At 54.3% G+C, this 20,162-nt stretch overlaps 8 protein-coding genes across 8 annotated transcripts; 4 read left to right on the forward strand and 4 right to left on the reverse strand.

The window, feature by feature from the left end:
* Positions 1 to 796: 796 nt before the first annotated feature.
* On the forward strand, positions 797 to 1,493 carry MRS44_010261 (uncharacterized protein; the record flags this gene model as incomplete). The annotated part of the gene is made up of 3 exons (XM_065620053.1): positions 797 to 845; positions 902 to 1,054; positions 1,138 to 1,493. The coding sequence occupies 3 exons, from the start codon at positions 797 to 799 to the stop codon at positions 1,491 to 1,493; spliced, it is 558 nt and encodes a 185-aa protein (XP_065476242.1).
* Positions 1,494 to 1,691: 198 nt separating this feature from the next.
* Positions 1,692 to 2,625, reverse strand: MRS44_010262 (uncharacterized protein; the record flags this gene model as incomplete). The annotated part of the gene is made up of 2 exons (XM_046269908.2): positions 1,692 to 2,409; positions 2,462 to 2,625. The coding sequence occupies 2 exons, from the start codon at positions 2,623 to 2,625 to the stop codon at positions 1,692 to 1,694; spliced, it is 882 nt and encodes a 293-aa protein (XP_046131297.1).
* Positions 2,626 to 2,850: 225 nt separating this feature from the next.
* On the forward strand, positions 2,851 to 3,824 carry MRS44_010263 (uncharacterized protein; the record flags this gene model as incomplete). The annotated part of the gene is made up of 4 exons (XM_046269907.2): positions 2,851 to 2,883; positions 2,931 to 3,386; positions 3,443 to 3,616; positions 3,771 to 3,824. The coding sequence occupies 4 exons, from the start codon at positions 2,851 to 2,853 to the stop codon at positions 3,822 to 3,824; spliced, it is 717 nt and encodes a 238-aa protein (XP_046131296.1).
* A 46-nt stretch (positions 3,825 to 3,870) lies between these two features.
* On the reverse strand, positions 3,871 to 5,765 carry MRS44_010264 (uncharacterized protein; the record flags this gene model as incomplete). The annotated part of the gene is made up of 3 exons (XM_046271035.1): positions 3,871 to 5,118; positions 5,167 to 5,615; positions 5,666 to 5,765. 3 exons carry the CDS (start codon positions 5,763 to 5,765, stop codon positions 3,871 to 3,873), a joined length of 1,797 nt encoding a protein of 598 aa, XP_046131295.1.
* Positions 5,766 to 8,354: 2,589 nt separating this feature from the next.
* MRS44_010265 (uncharacterized protein) lies at positions 8,355 to 9,786 on the reverse strand (the record flags this gene model as incomplete). Its single annotated transcript, XM_046271017.2, has 2 exons — positions 8,355 to 9,058; positions 9,189 to 9,786. The coding sequence occupies 2 exons, from the start codon at positions 9,784 to 9,786 to the stop codon at positions 8,355 to 8,357; spliced, it is 1,302 nt and encodes a 433-aa protein (XP_046131294.2).
* Positions 9,787 to 11,516: 1,730 nt separating this feature from the next.
* Positions 11,517 to 12,710, forward strand: MRS44_010266 (uncharacterized protein; the record flags this gene model as incomplete). Its single annotated transcript, XM_046269906.2, has 1 exon — positions 11,517 to 12,710. One exon carries the CDS (start codon positions 11,517 to 11,519, stop codon positions 12,708 to 12,710), a length of 1,194 nt encoding a protein of 397 aa, XP_046131293.2.
* Positions 12,711 to 12,761: 51 nt separating this feature from the next.
* Positions 12,762 to 13,411, reverse strand: MRS44_010267 (uncharacterized protein; the record flags this gene model as incomplete). The annotated part of the gene is made up of 2 exons (XM_046281268.1): positions 12,762 to 12,931; positions 12,988 to 13,411. The coding sequence occupies 2 exons, from the start codon at positions 13,409 to 13,411 to the stop codon at positions 12,762 to 12,764; spliced, it is 594 nt and encodes a 197-aa protein (XP_046131292.1).
* Positions 13,412 to 13,727: 316 nt separating this feature from the next.
* MRS44_010268 (uncharacterized protein) lies at positions 13,728 to 20,077 on the forward strand (the record flags this gene model as incomplete). Its single annotated transcript, XM_046272762.2, has 2 exons — positions 13,728 to 16,873; positions 16,921 to 20,077. The coding sequence occupies 2 exons, from the start codon at positions 13,728 to 13,730 to the stop codon at positions 20,075 to 20,077; spliced, it is 6,303 nt and encodes a 2,100-aa protein (XP_046131291.1).
* Positions 20,078 to 20,162: the final 85 nt, after the last annotated feature.

The raw sequence follows: 20,162 nt of genomic DNA on the forward strand, positions 1-20,162 counted from the left end.
ATCTTGTGCATGCTGGTGTTGCAGAGGAGCAGAGAATAACCCCGCTAAGCCACATCAAGTAGCATTTCGATGGCGGAACGCCTCTAGCCATGTGCTTGTCACTATTACGCTCATATTTACATTGCTAGAATTGAATTTGTTCCTCTTCCGCGTGCCTGGATCATCTGGAGAAACGTGGCCACTGGTCTTGTCTCACAAAGCAGCATCATGGCTAAGAACTGTTCCCTTGCTCCTTCGTCATGATGGACGCTAAGTCAATTCAATAGCTGATTTTTATTCGGTAGGTACATAGTGGCTCCCGTTTAGCAATAAGCCACAGCCGCATCTGCTCCGGATCTGTACCTCAATATGGCTGACAAACAATCTTGAAGCACCTTGACTTCGGGAGACACAGGAGATGTTGTTTGTGTGTTTGTTTGTGTGTCACCTCATCTTCTATCCTCCGACTCCGTGTAACATGACACTCCAGCAAGTGACGCGGCCGCAATGATGGGTGGGCGTCCAGTCCAAACATCTCCTCCACTGAAGCTGCAACCCGGCGGGGCCCTCCCGCGTCCTGGGGCCCTGTTCCGGGTGGGGGTCCGGGGGGACCTGGTGAGGCTCTTCAGCGACTCCATCCACTAAAAGTGAGAGACGCAAACGCCTGGCGAGACCACCTGCACCACACCTCAAAAGCTCCCTTGTTCAAACCTGTCGGGACCCAGCCAAAAATATCGTCAGCCTCTTATTCACCACAGCGCCTCGTTCTTTGCCTCCTTTCCGCATCGCATCGTTGGCTGAAGCACTTGCGACCAACATGTACCACCTCGCAAAAGGCCTTTACCTCTATGCGACGAGTAAAGAGGGTCAGCTCGTATCCCATCCTCCGCCCTCGACTCCCTTCCTAACTTTCCCATCCCAGAATACTCCGTCATTCTCCTAGGCCTCGACAACGCCGGCAAGACCACCTTTCACGAACAAGTCAAGTCCCTCTTCCTACCGAATGCCCCCGAACCGAAGCTCAAGACGGTGCCAACCGTCGGCCAGATGTCTCGACCATCCCCTTGCAGGACATGTATCTCAAGTTGTGGGATGTGGGTGGACAGCACTCGCTGCGAAAATTGTGGCAGAGTTACTATGCAAGCTGCCACGCGATAGTGTTCATCATAGACAGCACGGATATCGGTGACGGGAACCTCGAGCACGAGGAGAACAGCGGCAGGTTAGATGAGTGTCGGCTCGTCCTCGAGGATGTCCTGCAGCACTCCGAGACAGAGGGCGTGCCGCTGTTGATCCTCGCTAATAAGCAGGATCGCGAGGACTGTGTCGAGACGATACGAATAAAGGAGGGCTTGGTCAAGAAGGTCATGGAGGGAGACAAGGGGTCTGCCATCCGCGACTCGAGGGTACTGTCCATGAGCGCCTTGACCGGCGATGGTGTCAAAGAGGCCATCGAGTGGGTAAGGACACGAGTACAATGGAATAAGGAGTCCCGGCCACCAGTGATGCGATAGCCGACTTGTTAGCGGTCCTTACACGTAGATATCATGGGTTATGAGCGACGACTGGACTAGCGAGATAATTGGCAAGCGTATCTACTGGGGTTCATGGGCATCGCATCCATTTTGCCATCTTGTGCGGGGTATCATGCTTCTATTTTTCCTTTCTTTGTTTGATCCTCTTTCTTTGACGTTGTCCCGTAGACATTAGCGTCACCTGTCGTTCTCCGCTGTCAACTCCGCCATCAACCCTCCCTTGTCTCGTCGCTTGGCGTCCTCGGCCAGCTTGCGATCCACCAGGTCGCTCAGCTCTTTGGACTGGTTCAGCGCCCCCTGCGCACACTGAATAAAGAGCGGCGCGTCTAGAGAAGTGCCGCCGAGCTTTGCGATCTGGCAGATCTCGCCGTGCTTGTTGAGGCTGTACGTGCAGTAGGCCACCCGCAACTGCTCCTCCAGCCAGTTGGCGTCGACGAGCACCTGGTTGCCCTCCTCGCCAAAGAAGCTGTAGGTGACGCAGAAGGGTGAGTGCAGCCAACTCAGGGGCACGGGCTCCCTCTCGGCAGGCGTGTAGACTGTGAGATTTTCGCCCTCGATGCTCGAGTCGGGCTTTCGGAAGTGTCGAAGAGCTGCGACAACAGCCAAGCATGCCGCGTCTGTGAGGTTTCCATCGTGTGTGAGGACGTGCAGGTCAACGCGGATGGACCAGCACTTCTGGCCCGCAATGAGACAGAGTGACTCGGTATCGAGAGCGCCAGATCTCCGAATCGTCTTCTCGAGGAGCCTCGAGAGAAGGACTTCTTCTAGTGAGGGACGGTTGACCTCATATGAAGGGGCGACCATGGGGCTGAGCTCTGAAGTGATTGTGAAAACTCCGTCGAAAGGACGGTCTGAATAGGGCACCGTGACTTCTGCCGTGACCTTGGCTAATACTCTAGACAAATTGTCAGCTCTTCCTCCAGAAACAAGAGCTCAATGCCGCGTACCTTGTCTTTCCATACTTGACCTCAGCCACACCATACTCATCTCCAAAGGTGAGCTCCAGAGGTCGGAACTGGTCGAATTTCCTCCCGTCCAGCCGCAAGCCCTCGTCCAGAGCTTGAATGAGAAATGTCTTCTCGGGAAGAGACGGCTCGGCTTCTCGAGGCATGTTGTTTCGTATTTTACGTGGTTTTGAAAGGGCCTGAGTAACACAGCGCGAAAGTGAAGTAAACTGAAATTCCAGGTTCTATGAGATCCATGGCCGAGAAATTCTGCCGGGTGGGCCCGCCTTCGCGCCACTGCCTACGCCTCGCGCAGGGCGTCTTCATGACTTTCAACGCGACAGCTTCTATCGATTTGATCAACCACCAGAAACACATCGAGCAATTTCGTCATGACTACCGCTCACAGGCCGACGTTTGATCCCGTTCGTATATCTTCTATGATCGTCATGACAAAAGCTAACGTCCATAGGCCCGTGGCAAAGAAGCCCTCCGAGGCCCTGCCTACCATCAACGTCTTCTCCCAGCCCACACCCAACTCAAGTACCGCCAGGCCGGCCAAGGCGGTGACGCCGACGAAGGACCCTCCCGCGACCTGGCTGCCGAGCTCCTCGCCGCCGAAGCCGCCCATTTCTCCAAGAAGAATGGCGCCCCTGCCCTCCTGGACGATGCCGACGAGGACGACGAGGCCAGCACTTCCGGCGGCGTGAAGCGGTCGCTCCCACCTGCTGCCGGCGAAGAGGATGATCTGGAAGCAAAGAGGAGGCGGATATTAGCAGAGACGAGGGACATTGATGCCGACGACGATAGCGAGGAGGATGATGAAGACAGCGATGACGACGACGACAGTGATGATGATTCCGATGCGGAGCTACAGCGAGAGTTGGATCGCGTGCGGAGAGAGCGGGAGGAGAGGAAGAAGAAGGAGGTATGTCTACGCGACTATCTTACAGCAAAAACTCGGCAAGCTAACGTCTGTCGCAGGAAGCCGAGAGACTCAAGGAAGAGCAAGAAGCCCGAGAACGAAACATTGCCCTCGGAAACCCACTCCTCAACAAGCAAGACTTCAACATGAAGCGCCGATGGGATGACGACGTCGTCTTCAAGAACCAAGCGCGCGGCACCGAGGACAAGGGCAAGAAGAAGGAGTTCGTAAACGTGAGTCTTATTCCCCTTTTCTGTGTATTTCTATCTGCATCGCCGTCCTTTTGTGTGTCTACTCCATTTTCTATATACAAAACTTGTTTGGAGAGAGGAACAAGGGAAAAAATATGTACATGATGCAAAAACAGTTCGCTGACACCTGGCCTAGGACCTCCTCCGATCCGATTTTCATAGGCGCTTCATGAGCAAGTACGTTAGATAAATGACATTAGACCTGTCCGCTTTAGACATTAGATACCCTGATTCAGTTAAACCTTTTCCTCTAAGCGCCTTCGGTCTTCCTCTGGTGCGTGAGCCTCCTCGGCCAGGATCTTGTTCTCCATGGCCTCAAATGCGGTCAGCAGCTTGCCGTACTTTTGGTAGGTTCCGTCGCGGAAGCCCTCATCGATGCGCTGGATGTTGCCCTCCTCGGTCCATCGCTTGCCGATGAGGTCATCAAAGGTCTCATTCCCCTGGCGCTCCATGGCCCAGAGAGCCTTGTAAGCACCACCCAGAGCGCAAGCGTTTCCGCCGACGTCGAGCTTGTACACACCCTCGCTACCGCCCAGGACCTCGCCCAGGACGCGGGCAATGGCGGGGTTCAACGAGCCGCCACCCACGAGGTAGATGCGGCGAGGCTGGGCGGGCAGACCAGGTCGGGGACTGTGGACGAGGTTCTGAGAGCGCAGGCGCATCGACAGGGCCTGGGACTCGACGATCATGCGAGCGTCCGTCTCCTTGTCCCATCCACCCTTGACCTCCTGGAGGTCAGAACCATCAGGTTCGCACGAGTAGCGCCAGGTGCCGGCGCGAATGTTAGGGACGGTCTCGCGGAGGTAGAAGTACAGACCAAGCTTGCGCCTGTCGTCCTCCTTCGCAGCGCCCATAGGGGGCGTGCTTTCGACAGCCTTGTTGAACGTCTCCCAGCCGGTGGGGCCGTTCTCGGGCTTGGGAAGCTGGTCGCGAACCCTCTCGCGTGCCAGACCACCGTTCTTGTAGCAGAGCATGAACATGTAGTGACCATCGGTGGTTGGGTGGTTGAAGAAGTGGTAGGATCCGTCGGGCTTGTACTTAGGAGTGTTCATGAGGAAGGTCGTGGAAGTACCGAGAGAGACAATGGCGTCGAGGGGTCGGAGAGGAAGAGCGAGGATGGTGCCGGGGTTATCGCCAGTGAAGGGGGTGATCTGGCAGTCGGGGTGGAAGCCGTGGCGGTCCACAAAGTACGGGGAGACGGGGCCAAGGATGGCTTCCCCCTTGAGACAAGGCTCACCCAGCTTCTTGCGCAAGTTGAGGGCATCGCGCTTGCTGCCGGCGGCAAGCTCGAGGAGAGGCTCGCTGAATGTTTGGCGGGACATGTCGAAGAGGTTCATGCCGCAGACGTCGCTAACGTCCATCGGGGCGATGGCTCCGAGGAATACGGAGGCGAGCCATGAGGACACAAGGGAGATGTGAGCGGTTCTGGCGTACATTTGAGGGAGATCCTTCTTGAGGCGCATGATCTGTGTTCCAGTGAAGCGCTGCCCGTTGTTAGTATTCGTAGAGTTGCTTACGCTTGTTCAACTCACATGATGTGCGCCGCTTCCCGTCACCTCGGCGAGCTTCTGTCGGCCACCGAGAGCAGCGTCAAAGGCGTCGCATTCGTTCTGAGTGCTCTGATCTTGCCAATTGGGCGACCAAGGATGCGCAAGAGCTCCAGGGAGCTGCACAGCGAGGGGCAGACGAGGATCGAGGTTGCGAAGGATCTCATAGGCCTGGCCGTTCCAGAAGACGCTGCCGTGCTGCTGGCAAGAACCGCTGATAGCGCGGATGCGAGATAGAGGCACGGGCATGGCTTCCGCTAGACGCTCGAGGACGAGGTCAAGCGACTCCATCCACATGGCGACAGGAGCATAAACCTCGCCCGTCTCCTCAATGACATGGACACCCTTTTGGATACCATATTTGCGGCCAAAGTCCTTGTCAAAATCGACCTTGGCTTCACCAACAACCTTGAGGTCTGAGTCGACAACGATACCTAGAGAGGTATTAGCTGCGGTCCTTTTGTGTGCCAAACTGAAAACGTACCTTTGAGCTGCTGGGTGGACAGGTCGAAGCCCAGGTACAAGGGTTTTGAATCAGCGGGGAGCTCTGGAGAGTTGGAGCGGGATCGAGCGAGGAAAGGCATTGTGAATGGCGGGAGGAGTGACTGAGATGAGAATCGGTTTCGTCAAAGGCGTATGCGGTCGGTCAAGACAGCGTGCCTGTCAAGAAGTCGGAGCAGTAGTCGGGGGGTAGAAAAGGCGGGTTGGTGATGTCAATGGATTATGGAGAGCAGGCAATGGCACTGTAGCGATGACGACAGCGTCAATGTCAATCAATTGGCGATGGATCGTGTGTAAGTCTGAGCCGGATCGATATGGGCGACAGGGATGGATGGCTAGGTAGATAGATGATAGATGAGATAGCTAGGTAGATAGGTAACATCAATGACAACGAGGAAGCAGAAGCCAAAAACAGACACTCCGGCAAAAGAGGGCCACGAGCTTTATACCTTGAGGTAAGCTACCCTTTCTCCATGACAGTCTAGTTAGACCGCCACCGGCAACGGGAAGAAAAGAAACGAAAAGAAAAATGGGAGGGTGGGTAACAGCTTGTCCCGTCAGATGGGGATGGGGATGGGGGTGAGAGGAGGGGAAGGGGAAAATGCCATTGTCGTGGAAAAGGCAGGCGTGTACGCAGTGAAGGGAAGGAAGGAGGCTCCCAAGAAAACACCAACACAAAAAATAGAGATGCTATCCCAAACAAGGAAATTCATTGCAGAACCGCCCAGTTATTCGTGCAGTACAGTAATACAGCCAGAGCAGACAGAAAGAATAAAAAACTGGGCTCGAGGTCAGATGAACGCAAGTCCATGTCCGGGACTATACCCGCGCCCGGCACATGAGCCAGGCAAGGGCACTTGACCCAGGGCCTTCTTTTGCCGCCATCATGGCAGGTCTTGTATGGTATGTTATGGTATCCGTATATGCTTTGATTTTACCCACGGCTTTTGTCATGACCGCTCAATTCGTGGGTCAATGATAAGGCACGACAAGACGAAACTGTAAAGTCGGTAACTGATAACGTTAACTAATTCCTGTTGCCACTTTTGGCTTCCCTCAGATTGCGTGTCGTCTCCGGTTTTCCAAGGCAGAGAGAGAGTCAAGTCAACGGGGGCGTGTGTGTATGCGCTGGGCACCGCCAGACTCAACACCACCAGATGGACAAGTTGCGATACGGATGGAGCCGAAGGAGGAGTGGGAACAACAAGACAAGGTGTGTATAGTACAATACTGTACGGAGTATGCGTGGATCAGCAACAGTTAAAACGATTTGCTGGGAACAGCTTGATGCTAATGATGCGCCTCCATCCTTGGCGTTGCAACAGACAAGGACATTGTTGCTGATCAGCATTCTCACAACTGATGATACTCTCCTTGAGACTCTTCAACCAACTAACACAGCCAACCTGTAGAGATTGGATCACTGAAGCATGTGCCAGTCCAACTTTTTTCCTTTCTTTTTCCCCCATCCGTCACTCAATTCTATGCTTCTCATCTTTAGCCTAAAGTCAACAAGGGGCAACTCTACCCCCCGGCCTCGAATATCCCGGCCAATGGGGCCCGTGACTTCGGGTCCTAGCTGTCGCCCTGGCACTCGCGCCGTCCTCGTGAGCACGGTGAGCCGCCAATCAGCTTGGAGCGCTTGTAAGAATGGAGGTGCTGAGTGGCGGGCCGGCCACGATGGCATCTCGGTAGCTCAGGTCCCCCCTCCTCATGCTCCCCTCCCTCTCTGCCTTAGCTGGCAGAATGATAAAGTGGCTTCTGCGTCGGGGAAAGAAAATCAACTAGGTCATGGGTAAGAGGGACAAGGGGAAAATGGGGAGAATTGGACTTCAGCGTGGGGGGATGCGTCGCGGAAGACGGAAGATACAAGACGGACAATGAAAAGCGAAACAACCATCGACTTTGTTGCACACGATGCTTTTGATTTAATTCATGATGTTTTTGTTTTTGCGCCTCTCCCCCGTCTAAATTAGTTTCCTTGAATCCCGTTGGGGCGCGTCTAAGCTGACCAACGCCACGAGAATAAGTGCCGGTGCTTGCTCCTGCACCACGTTTTTATCTGCATTTTCTAACCCGCGGCTGCTGGCTTGTCCTCGTCCAATGCAGCCGTCCTTCCATCTATAGTGTATGCCCTTGCTTGTCCCAATGCCACGTCCACTCCATACTCCTTCTGTATGCATATGTCAGTGACTCTGTCACTCTCAACGTCACCCTAATGCATCTTGTGCATCTCGTCCTCTCCGGCAATGGCCGCGGCTGCATGATGAAGCGGATGAGACCTCTGCAACTCTGAGTGAAGCAGACTCTCACGAGAAAAGGGGGACCAAGGGCGTGTGCTTCTTCCTCTGCATGCCTTCTGTCTCTCACCGACGGTCAGATAAAGAAGCCGCCTGGAAACCCTGACAACCTGTGGCCACTCATCCGCTATTCCAGCTCATCCGGCCAGGATCCACTGACCCGCAGCCCAAGGCCCCAGAAGCCAAGCTCGACCCCGGTCAGGAAGAGGTGGGATGTCTAGAGGGAATGTCAAGAAGAGACACGGGGAGGACGGGATGCAGCATGGGGCTGCGGCTGATGCGGAGAGCTCATAGCCCAGGAACAGACTCAAACAACGTCTTGTAAGGAAGCGGCTCTCGCTTCTTACACATCCAAGCACCACCTCCTCCACTCTAATGCTTGTTCCTGTTCCTGAGGCCGTGGTCGTGGTCTTGCACGCGCTCGTGGTTACCGTTTGTCTTGATGTCATGACCGTTGGGCTTGTGATCACCGTGATCGTGATCATGGTCCGACTCTCCTCCGTCCGTCTCATCGCTCGACTCGTCTCCCTCGGGCGGCGGATTCACAGTTCCGGGGATAAAGTCGTCAAACTTGGCCTTGATAGGCGCCTCCTTGGGCGCGAAGCGGATGCGCACTCTCCTCACGCCGCGCACCCTGCCTCCGACCTGTGTCCGCACCGCATCTTCGACCTGCTTTGTCGTGTCCACCGACCACGCGCCCGGGACCGCCATCTCGAGGTCCACCAGATAATTCTGGCCTGACTTGATACCGCTCACCTCGCGTAGTTCGACCTCGTGCCCTTCTCCCACGTCTGCCAAGGCCTTGCGTGCGTGCTTGGACACAGACGACTTGACTTCATCGTCGATGCCCTGGTCCGCCAGCTCGCAGAAAGCCGCAATTGTGTTTCCACAGCCGGCGTGGATCACCATGAAAGAGATGAGGAGACCTCCGACGGGATCCAGCCACGCCGCGTTCTCCACTGCATTAGCTCCCATGATGGCTGCCAACGTCACGAATCCCGTCAGGCTATCAACTCGGTGGTGGATGGCATTCGATGCGAGGACCGATGATTTGCGTTCCCGTGCAACCTTCATTGCTGCGATTGGTCAATTCCATCCTTGCACTCTCAATTGGTAGTGTCATCATGGATTTTTAATCCAAGCTTCACTGTTTGTTGTGTTGCCGTCTCCAACAGCACAACATCCTTTGGGAAGGAAAAGACTTACTTGCATGATACAGCCACTCTTTGATGAAAATTGTTCCTGCCGCGAGCCATGCCGCGTGCATGCTCGGGATCCCAAGGGCTGCGGCGCCGTGAGAGTGGCTATGGCCGTGTCCAACATGCTCCATGATGCCCTGTGCCGCATCAGGATAGAAGTGACCGTATAGGCTGATACCACTGTCCCAGCCCATGTATAGACCGCCAGCCAGAAGCATACTCGAGACGCCGAGCGAACCAAGACTTTCAACCTTGCCAAAGCCCATGGGGAATCGGTCGGATGGCGGCTTCAAGCTCCATGTTACTGTCGCGAGGGTCAGAACGTCCGATGCAAGATCCGTGATGCTGTGCCAGGCGTCGGCCGTCATGGCCTTGGAATTAAAGGCCCAGCCGCCAGCAAACTTGGCAATTGCCATGCCCAAGTTTGAGAGCAAGCCGATTCGAGTAATTCGAACGCCAGGGTCGTCCTTGTTGGTCGAGGTGAGATATGCATTATCGTGGTGGTGATGATGGCCCATGATGCCGTGGCTATGACCGTGACCGTGTCCATGGCTGTGACCATGGTCATGGCCATCCTCATGACCAGGACCTGTGTGTGATCGCATCTGGGGCGCTGAAGCTGCAACGAGGGTAGGTAGTGATCGAAGTTTGCTGCGTAAGAGAGAGGTGAGGAAGAGAGTTTGTTGAGTAACGAACGGCGGCGGAGGGCGTGGTATTTGAATTTGAAACGTGGTTAAATGTCAGCTTGGACGAGGCTGCAAGGTAGGCGCAGCTTGAGAGGGCGGCGACGATGGAGGCGGATTGGAGGGCGCGTAGAGGTAGACAGGCGACGTGGGGAGTATGTGTCCTCAAAAGAATCATCTGGCCTCGTCCATGGCGTGGGACATTAGGGTGTCTCGTTCTCCACGGTGAGAAGCCACGGGCTTGCGCTGGTGCTGGAATTGGAGATTGCGCGGCGGGCGCTGCCGTTGCCGATGCCGACGTCACTCCAGACAGGCACAAGGCCACGCCCGCGGGACGCCCGGCCTGCTGGAGACTCATATATCCGGCAGTTGCTGGCAGACACGGAAAGTGGGAGAGGAGCCCCAGGGTGGGTTTGAAGGGGGAACGAGATTGCGCGTTTTCGTCTCAACCAGAGGCAGGCAAAAGATGTAGGTATGAAGGTTGCAAGGTAAAGTGGTGATGTTGTTGTTGCTGTCCGGGCCTCGTCCTTTTTCCTTCGCCGCCGCGCCCGTTAACGGAGGACTGTTCGGATCGGCTTCGGTGCAGGGGAGCTTAGAGCGAGCGGATTTGCTCGGTCGGACCGGCCTATTGGTTCAGCTGGCTGCTGTTTACGGGGCACTGTCGGTGCAGTACCGCAGGTATGAGGGGGACGGGACGGTATGGGAATGGGGGATGGGGATGGAATTGGATCAGAGATTATCAAGATTATCAAGGGGCCAGGGGAGAGAAATCAAAAAAAGACTCCATCTCTCCACTGGCCAGGAAAACCTGCGGCGGCAATTGGCAGGAGGAAGCGACGCCATCGTCCAAGACGGCTGGTTCCATGGAGCTGAAGGGACGGGGAATCCACTACCTACGACAGACTCGTCTGATGAGGAAGCGCGAGGTTCCGGTCGCCGGAACTGTCAAGGGCCCGACCGCTGAGGAAAGCCCTCCCAGATTTACAGGGGGGAGGTTGGCCTTGAATTGACTTCAACGACCATACTACGTAGAGTAGTTGTAGGTCCATCATCCCTTGACCGCCGGGCCTCACGGCATATCCGGCCCTCCCCATCTCTTCAACAGTTCCAACCCGGAGTTACGAAAACAAAAACGTATGAAGCGGGTACCTTACTTTATTGTTACCATCTTCTTTGTCAGCGAGCGCAAACTCGGATTGTGGGGGATGAGCCCTCGGATGTCGAACCTGAATGGGGTTCCCCCCAAGGGCGCCACACAAGCCGTAGTCTGGACACTACTTGCAAGGCTGAGAAGAAAAATTCCCCTTGGAACCAATGACGCGCTCTTCCGGGCCTTGAAACAGTTTCTCGGCCGCTTATCCATACAAGCTCGCATCAAACTGTACAGTAATTATTCGCCTCTGATTGATACGCGCCAGCTTTGCGTAATCTTGGTCGCATTGCTTGCAAAGCCCTGCGTAATACCTCGCGCCTCATCTCGTCACCAAGTCTCCCCATCCCTTGACCCTTGCCTCTCTGGCCAATCCTTCGTCAGCCATTGGAAACGGCATCGTCAGCTACCAGCTCGGATTGCCCTGTCTCAGCAACCTTGCGAGCGTCACGCGTCACCCAACAGCGCTTGGACAGTTTCCAATTAACAATCCATGGTTCCAATGAGGAAATTTCGGATCCCTTACACGGTCCTTCCCCCGCCGTCCACAGTAACGCCGGCTTCGGCCTCGACTCTGCCCGGTGCCGTTGAAGCCCTCCGCCGGTTCTTCGCCGCTCCGTCGCCGGCACATCTCCCCTCCTCGGCCGTCGTCCTCACCGGCGCCGGCCTTTCGGTCGCCTCTGGTCTTGCCGACTACAGAGGGGACAAGGGCACTTACAGGGTCAACAAAACATACCGCCCCATTTACTATTATGAGTTTCTAAACAACCATGAGTCTCGCAAACGTTATTGGGCTCGCAGCTTTCTCGGCTGGTCCAATCTTCACAAGGCGGCACCAAACAGCGGCCACTATGCCATCAGAGATTTGGGTGACATCGGTCTTGTACGGAGCGTCATAACTCAAAATGTCGACTCTTTTCACTCAATGGCTCATCCCGATTTACCAACCCTCGAGTTACACGGATATCTAAGATCCATTGTCTGCACGACATGTTCTACCGAGTATTCGCGAGATGAGTTTCAACAGGACCTCGCCCGCCTCAACCCACGATGGGCCGCTCTGCTAAACGACGCCCTAGCTTCGGGTGCTCTAAATACAGAAGATCCTGATGAGCGGAGGTTCAAGGGAATCAAGATGAATCCCGACGGTGACGTTGACCTGCCCGATGCCCCTTATACAACCTTCAGATATCCATCATGCCCCAAATGCTTATCCAGCCCGCCCATAAACGCAGATGGCCATCGACATGTCGTCGATGTCGACTCTGACGGAGCTTGGGTACCCCCCAGCACCGCAGGCGTCTTGAAACCTGCTGTTGTCATGTTTGGGGAAAGCATCGCCAGTGGCGTCAAGCATGCCGCTGAGGAAGCCATCGACAGTGCCGGGAAGCTGCTTATTGTGGGCACCTCGCTCGCCACGTACTCAGCTTGGAGGCTTGCCAAAAGAGCTCAGGATCGATGTATGCCCATTGCTGTTATCAGCATGGGCGGAATCAGAGGCGAGGATAAGTTATTTGTCGATATAGATCCGAACCAACAGGGTGAGCAAGGTGTGAGAGTTGCTTTGTCGACAGATGACCTTCTCCCGGCTCTGCTCTCGGCACTGCGTAATGATGTGCTTCCGTCGTCGAGGAGATCGGCCTCATTGGAAGCGTCGATAGGGAACCCTGGTGTCTTCAGGGACATGCTATCTTAAGCCTTGCATATTTGTATAACAGCTCAGCCAAGAGAATAGACCAATTCGCACTCAGAAGAAATTTCCCAGACTTCCGGATTTCGCCTTCTTTGGTGCAGTTTCAGTCGCGGGTGTTTTCTCTTCAACCTGGACTTCGGGGACTGGAGTTGCAGGTTCGCTTCGCTTTGCCTTCTCTTGCTTCGCCTTGCGGGCTGCTTCGTCTCGTTCAATGGCCTTCAGCACTGCAAGGAACTGTTAGTCGTCGCATCTGAATTGACTTTTGAACTGGTGCTCTTACTCTCTTCCCAATCGGCTTCCTTCTTGGGGTCGCCAGTACCAAGTGCCTTCTCGACGTCCACCGGCTCACCCCTCTGAATCTTTTCCACTACCTCCCGCAGCGCCATAATCCTAGCCTCCGACTGTCGCATGTACCGGTCAAACGAGTTCCGTAGGGCAATCATTTGGATCGACATGGAACCAATCAACAGGAAAATGGCGATAAAAAAGGTCGCTGGGTTCCATTCCCTCGACTTCTTCTTCAACTGGCGATTTTCCTTTCGCAGCGGTTTCGGTACAAGGGATCTCCAGAATGAACCGTCGACGATGGTTGCAGGGGCTGTGCTCGAGAATCGGATACCAAGACGAGGAGCATGAGACGTTGTCAATGCAAGAGACACTGCTCGAGCATTGCTCGGTCGAATTGCAAGTTTTCGCAGCGACATGCTGAAGCGTATATATCGTTTGTCGGCTTTAATGGCAATATCTTGAGCTCTAAACTCGACTTCCAAGAACTTCCTCGAAAAGTCGTCGGCACGGGCCACCCAATTCCGGGGTCCGACCGTTGCCCCAGACAACCACCGGTGTTTAACCCTGTCCTAGCAGTAAACCTAGCAGTAAACCTAGCACTAACTAAACATGAACTATCCCGGCCTCATGCAGTCTTCCGTCCACTGTTTTATGTCCATATTGTAACTCCATTTGAATAGGAGCTCTTAGGTTTGACGACGGTATGGTTACGAACTTACTCACATAATCTACATGGCTTCCCCTCAAGCAAAGGCCGACGCGGCCAAGGCAGCTCTTGCATCGACTGCGACTTGCACAACAGCTACAGTTGTGACGCTCAAAGAATTGCTGCTTCCCGATACCGAAACCTCATCTACTACCTCTCAAACGAACTCTCGAACTACTTCCCGAGCGGCGGCGCACTCCAAGGCGAAGAAGACCACGGCAGCCCGAACAAAGCCCAGCGAGGAGCAACTCTCAGCCAAAGATCGTGCTGCTCTTGCAACCAATGTTATTAACATTGCGATCAAATCTCTTACCGAAGCTGCAAAGCCCGCGCCACCGTCGACACCGAGTAAACGACAGCCCTCTCATGGCGACCTACGAAAAGCTGCGGCGCCACGAACGTTGCGCAGATCTTTATCCGCGCCCCTATCACCACTACATCCGAGAACCTTGAATCGAGTCGCTACCTCACCGAACATATCCTCGAAAGCAGCATGTCAACCAACAGCTCAGTCAACAGGGTGTCTGGCAACTGTTGAGTGTGCGCGAGTCGCCTTTGCCTGTCTTCGATCGATCATGGGTCCCATCCAGCCGACGCAAACTGACTTTCAACTCGAGAATGGCATGTCGGCATTCATTGGCAAACTCCTTGGTCTTGGAATTCAGGATCAAGCTCTTAAGGAGTTGAGGATACTGAAGCGAAGGCTAGACACATCGAGCAACAAGACAGCCAAGTCAACATCAGCTGAAGGACAAACAGCCTCCCAAGTCATCGCCGAATTGCTCGACTATGATGGAACTGTGCCCGATCACCTTCTCTCAGTTGTCACAGGATGTCAGGTTCAGGTTCTCCGCTGGATCTCTCATTCTAAGAAGCCAGCCCAGATTGAAGCAGCACTCCCCTTCCTCGAGGAAACTCACTCTTCGTCCCCGATCAAGTTGTTTGAAAGGATGGGAACGCAAAACGAAAAGGAGACACAAAAGGCGGCTCGCCAGCTTGCATCGCTATCACAAACTCTTCTATCACTGGCACCCAGCGTTTCCAGCAAAGAGGACCAGGTCGCGACAGAACCAAGACTCAGTCCCACGCCAATCTCAGCTTTCAAGCTCCAAGTCCTTTGTTTCAAGTCTCAGTTACGGTGGTGGAAAATGGCTGGTCATAAGGGGAATGTTGATGACGAGGTTCTTTCACCGTTTGTTCGTTGTGTTCGGGCCTTGACACGACGACACACACCCACAACTGGACCAATCTATGAGACAATTGCTACCTCATTCAATGATCTCTTGGAACTCATTGAGGGCCAAGAGTCAAAGGCCACGACCTCATCCAACTCACCTCTGGCATCGATGTATCAGCTCCTGGGAATCGCAGCCCAAACCGACCGACATTATGATTCAGCCTGCGAATGGTTTCAACTTCTCAAAGACATGCTTGATCCCGAACATGAATCAGCAACTCGCATCTTTTCAATATCAGCTCGTCTTCTCGCGGCATCGTTGAAACAAGCCAACTATGGTTCACATACGGAGCAGCTCATTCATGAGGTTGTTGAAGGCCTGGATGGTAGCTTGACTGGCAACATCACCGAGCTTAACGACTTGTTGGAGAGCCTGTCACTTGCCAGACGATCGGCTGTTGGGCTTCTCGTGAGCAGGATCAACGAGCCCAAGACGGTGAACTCAGCATTGGACTCTATTTTGGGACCTTTGAAGACATTCATCATGCGATTTCCTCGGTTCAGCCGCCGCTGGCTTGGCTCTATACCTGGAAAAGAGGCGACCGCCAAGATTCTTCTGCAATTCGATCAGCGGCGTCAAGTGCTGATGCAGACCATCAACCAGATTCTTGACGGTGCGCTAATGGTGCTCAACGGTGATATTCAATCTGGCTCGACAACTTGGAAATCCATGGATGAAGTGCTATGGGACTGCAACAAGCTTGTAGAATCTATCCTCGACCCGACTATCTCAGTTGCACGAACGGAACAGCTCAACACTTACTTTATCAAAATCTCCAGCCTCTACTTCGCCAGATACAACCAGCTACGGAAAGATGTCGGCAAGTCCAAGCAAATCAACAAAGAGGTTCTCCAGTCTCTTAGCCGTTCTATCGAGATGATCCAGGATCGACCCATGGCTCAACAAGAAAAGGCCCAGATATCGACAAAGCTAGAGCTCTTTGCAGATCTCTGCAAGTCGGCCAACCGCAGCAGCGATGCTATTCGCACTCTGAGGTCCATCTGCACCAACATGATCGAGGAGGGTGCCTTGGTCAAGGTGACAGCTGCACTTGGCTCTCAACCGCCGAGCCTCGCATGGAACGCTGATGAAAAGGCCGAAACCTTGTCTCGCACACTGCGGTCAATTGCCAAGCTTGATCACTCGTGGAACGATTGGGCCTTCTTCCTGCCAGAGAGTGAGCGCGCTGCTGTGTTGGAGCACTTGATGCAAATCGTTGGAGAAGCGGGTGCTCATGGACAGCCTCTCAAGCTCCACGATGCTTCAGTTCAAGCCCTTTTGCGAATCTATACACTTGACCGTTTCCCCATTCGAAGACTCCGAGTGCTCCTTCAACTACTCTTCCAGAATATTGGAGAGGAAAATGACATGGAGGAGATCAGAAACATGGTTGATGAAGTAGCGCAGTTGCTGGATGGCAAGACGCTCGGTGAAGACGCCGCCTTGACCCGATATATCCCACACCTTCAGGCCTATCAGAAGTCGGTCTTGGCCTTGGCCGTGACTGATGAGAGGTTTCCCGTCTCCGTTATGGCTGAGGCCATCTCTTGCTGGAAATCCATGACCGAGACTTGCAGTTCAAGGGCTGACCTTTACGAGCGCATCGATAACCCCGACGGTCTTGTCGCTCACCTCCAGTCGGCCAGCCAGTTTGCCAGTCTCCGAGGCGAGAACAGCCTTCAGCTTGCCATCCTCGAACTATCGACACCCCTCTCTAAGATTCTGGCAGAACCGACATATAACAACGTAATCCTTAATCACACTCTTCTAGCGTCTCAACATCTCAACATTGGCCACTTCTCTGAGGCCAAGAAGACGCTCGAAGCAACCAAGCAGCTTCTTGATCAAGCAGAGGGGGCATCTCGTGGTCTCGTTGCAGGGTTCCACCTCACCCAGGCCGAGTATTATTCTGGTATCGGTAGCATCGATGAAGCGTAAGTGAGGCTAGCAAGTATTACAAACAAATCTAACCAGTTTATAGTAACTCCTCCCTGGCGGCTGCCAAGGCCATCTATGATGGGTCAATCTCGTCTTGGGCTCTGTCAAAGTCTCAAGTCAACATGTCCCTCGCCCTCAGCTCATTCCTCGACTCCGTCTTGGCATTGAAGCAAGGCAGAGTTCAAGAAGCTCTCACCTGTATCAAGTCCAGTGTTCGGATTCTCTCGCACGACTGGTCCAAGATTGAGACGTCTTCATCCAGAGTCACCAGCCCAAGTGATCTCAACGCTTCAATTGCCAGTATTGATAGTGTCAAGGCAGGCTCCAAGCTCGGCCAGGTCATCGGTCCCCGGTTCTGGGCCCTCGCATTTCCCCTTCTGCGGGGTCTTTTGCACATTTCTTCAGTGTATGCTCATCTAGGCATGTTCCAGGAGACCATCTACTACGCAGAATCGGCTCAAAAGATCGCCGAGAGCACAGGTTCGCCCATGTACCGAGCGCAGGTGCTTGCTTGGACAGGGTCCATCTATCATCGTGCCGGGAAACTCACCAAGGCAATCGATTTTGGCAGCGAGGCTTTTGATGAGCTGCCTCAGGATATCTGTGCCTCTCGCGTTGAAGTTGCCTGTCAACTGAGTGATCTCTATCGAGATATGGGAGATGAGACCAAGGCACGAGAACTGCTTCAGCTGGCGGAGGAAACCGCTCAGCGCCTGGGAGATCATGGAAAGGTGTTGAAGATTCAAAACGAGACCAAGAAGGCTGCAGCATCAACGACTCGAACAAGAGCTGCCGCTGCAACACGGACAACAAGAGCTACGACGAGAACGACTAGAGCCAAGGCTGCTGCCACTCCCGCTCCACGAACTCGAAAGCGGGAACCCACTGTTAAGGCTCAGCCAACTTCAACAGCGGATGTGTTGAAGCTTCCCAATGATGTGTACCAGGCATCTCTTATGGCTTCCGTCATTCTGTCAAGGGCCCTGGGTTTCATCAACCAGAAGGACTGGACATCAGCATTGTCAACCTTGGAATCTGCAAAGGAGCTTCCCAAGCTCTTTGGCACCCTCTCCCAAGAACAAGTGGTGACGGCCATCTCTCTCATCGGGCACAGTATGGAGCAGATGATCCATGATCCAGTCTTCTCTGTCATCCAGGACTCGACCATCTCCTTCCCAGCCATCGCGTCCTCGGACAAGAGTGCCTCTGGGAGACTATCTCTGAGCCAGACACCCCCTCGTAAGGGCCGTACCGCGACAGCAGCCACGGAGCGAAAGGGATCTAAAGACCGTGGCGTGCCCGCGTTTGCGGATGCGTTGAGGCAAGCTCAGGAGCTTCTTCTGGAGGCTCATGCTTCCACGTTGTCGACTGCTAACAGCACCATGGTCCATCGAATCTCGGCGCTGCTGCAAAACACAGTCATTCTTCTCTCAGCTACCTCCACAGCGCAGTCCAAGGTCACTGCCGGATCTGGGTTTGCCACTTTCTCGGTTGACTTGGCTCGCAATGTCACCTGGAAGCGCGAGCAAAGCACCCTCCAAACAAAAGAAGCAACCCAGGCTCGGGCTCACTCGAGTGATCTTGGCTCTTCCAGACGGGCCAGCCTCGGTCTCACCACGGAAATGGCCAAGTTCCAGAAGAACTACATCGAGTTGGTGCCTCACAACTGGAGTGTGATTTCGGTTTCTCTCAGCGATAACCATCATGACCTATGCATCACCAAGTTCCAGGCAGGCCACAGCCCCTTCATCCTTCGGCTGCCTCTTGAGCGAGCCAACTCACGAGATGCGGACTCGGAGGTTTTCAACTTTGAACACGGAAGGGAGGAGATGATGGAGATCATTCGACTTGCCAACGAGACAAGTCACTCCGCCAGCCGTGACTTCAGCGCCAAGGGAGCCAAGTCTGCTTGGTGGGCCGAACGAGAGGCTCTGGATGAACGACTGGGGGACCTCCTGAGCACCATTGAAACGACCTGGTTGGGCGGCTTCAAGGGAATCTTTTCGCAACACGAGCGACGACCTGACCTCCTTGCACGCTTCCAGAAAAGCTTTCAGCAGATCCTCGACGCCAGTCTACCCTCTCGAAACCGAGTGCGAGGAAAGAGGGCAACCAAGACATCCAAGGTCTCTCTGGATCCTCGCATTCTTGACTTGTTTATTGGTCTGGGCGATCCCGAGGATCCTGACAGCGACTTTGACGAGGCGCTTAATGATTTGCTCTACTTTGTCGTGGATATTCTTCAATTCCATGGAGAACGCAACGCCTATGATGAAATCGACTTTGATGCCATGGTGGTGGAGACATATGATGCTCTGCGCGGATACTACAACGCTGCTAAGACGGGCTCAGAGAGGGCAGATGATGCCCACACGGTTCTGGTACTGGACAAGGCTCTTCATGCTTTCCCCTGGGAGTCAATGCCATGCATGGAAGGTCTTGCAGTCTCCCGTGTCCCTTCTCTAGCCTGCTTGAGACAGCTTATTTTGGAGTCACAGCCATCAAACAGGGGAGACGACATGGATGAAGACATGCCCGAGGGACACTACGTCTCGGCGGAGCGAGGCACCTACATCCTGAACCCATCGACCGATCTCGTTAATACGCAGTCCACCTTCCAGCCATCTCTCGAGGCATTCTCAACTTGGAAGGGTATCGTCAACCGTGCCCCTCAGGAGGGCGAGTTTGAACAGGCTCTGTCAAATTCGGAGATTCTACTCTACTTTGGTCATGGAAGCGGTGCCCAATATGTCCGAGCCAGGACTATCCGTCGTTTGGAGAAGTGCAAGCCAGCTACATTCTTGATGGGTTGCAGCTCAGCTTCACTGACGGAAGCTGGCGAGTTTGAGTGCTATGGCCCGGTGTGGAACTACATGATGGCAGGCTGCCCTGCCGTTGTGGGCACGCTCTGGGATGTGACAGACAGAGACATTGATCGGTTCGCCGGTCGATCATTCGAGGAGTGGGGACTGTTCCCTAAGGGCACGTTCAAGGAGTCTAAGCGGTCCAAGGGCAAAGCCAAGGCCTTGAGCGAGGAGGCCATTGACGACGCGGAGGGAGACGAGCAGGTGACGCGGAACGTGTCACTGGCGGAGGCGGTTGCGCGGTCCAGAAGGGCGTGCAAGTTCAAGTACTTGAACGCTGCGGCGGTGGTACTGTACGGAATCCCGGTGTACATCAAGCACAAGGGGGCCGAGTGAATATAGGGGGTGAGTTGCATACAATGGTCTGGGGGTTTAGCGTGGTTCAGCATTGTATAGATGATGGAGGTCGGTGCATTCATTG

This window comes from Fusarium solani (genome assembly GCF_023522795.1).
Source record: "Fusarium solani strain SB1 chromosome Unknown bctg00000006, whole genome shotgun sequence".
Classification (NCBI taxonomy): Eukaryota; Fungi; Ascomycota; class Sordariomycetes; order Hypocreales; family Nectriaceae; genus Fusarium; species Fusarium solani.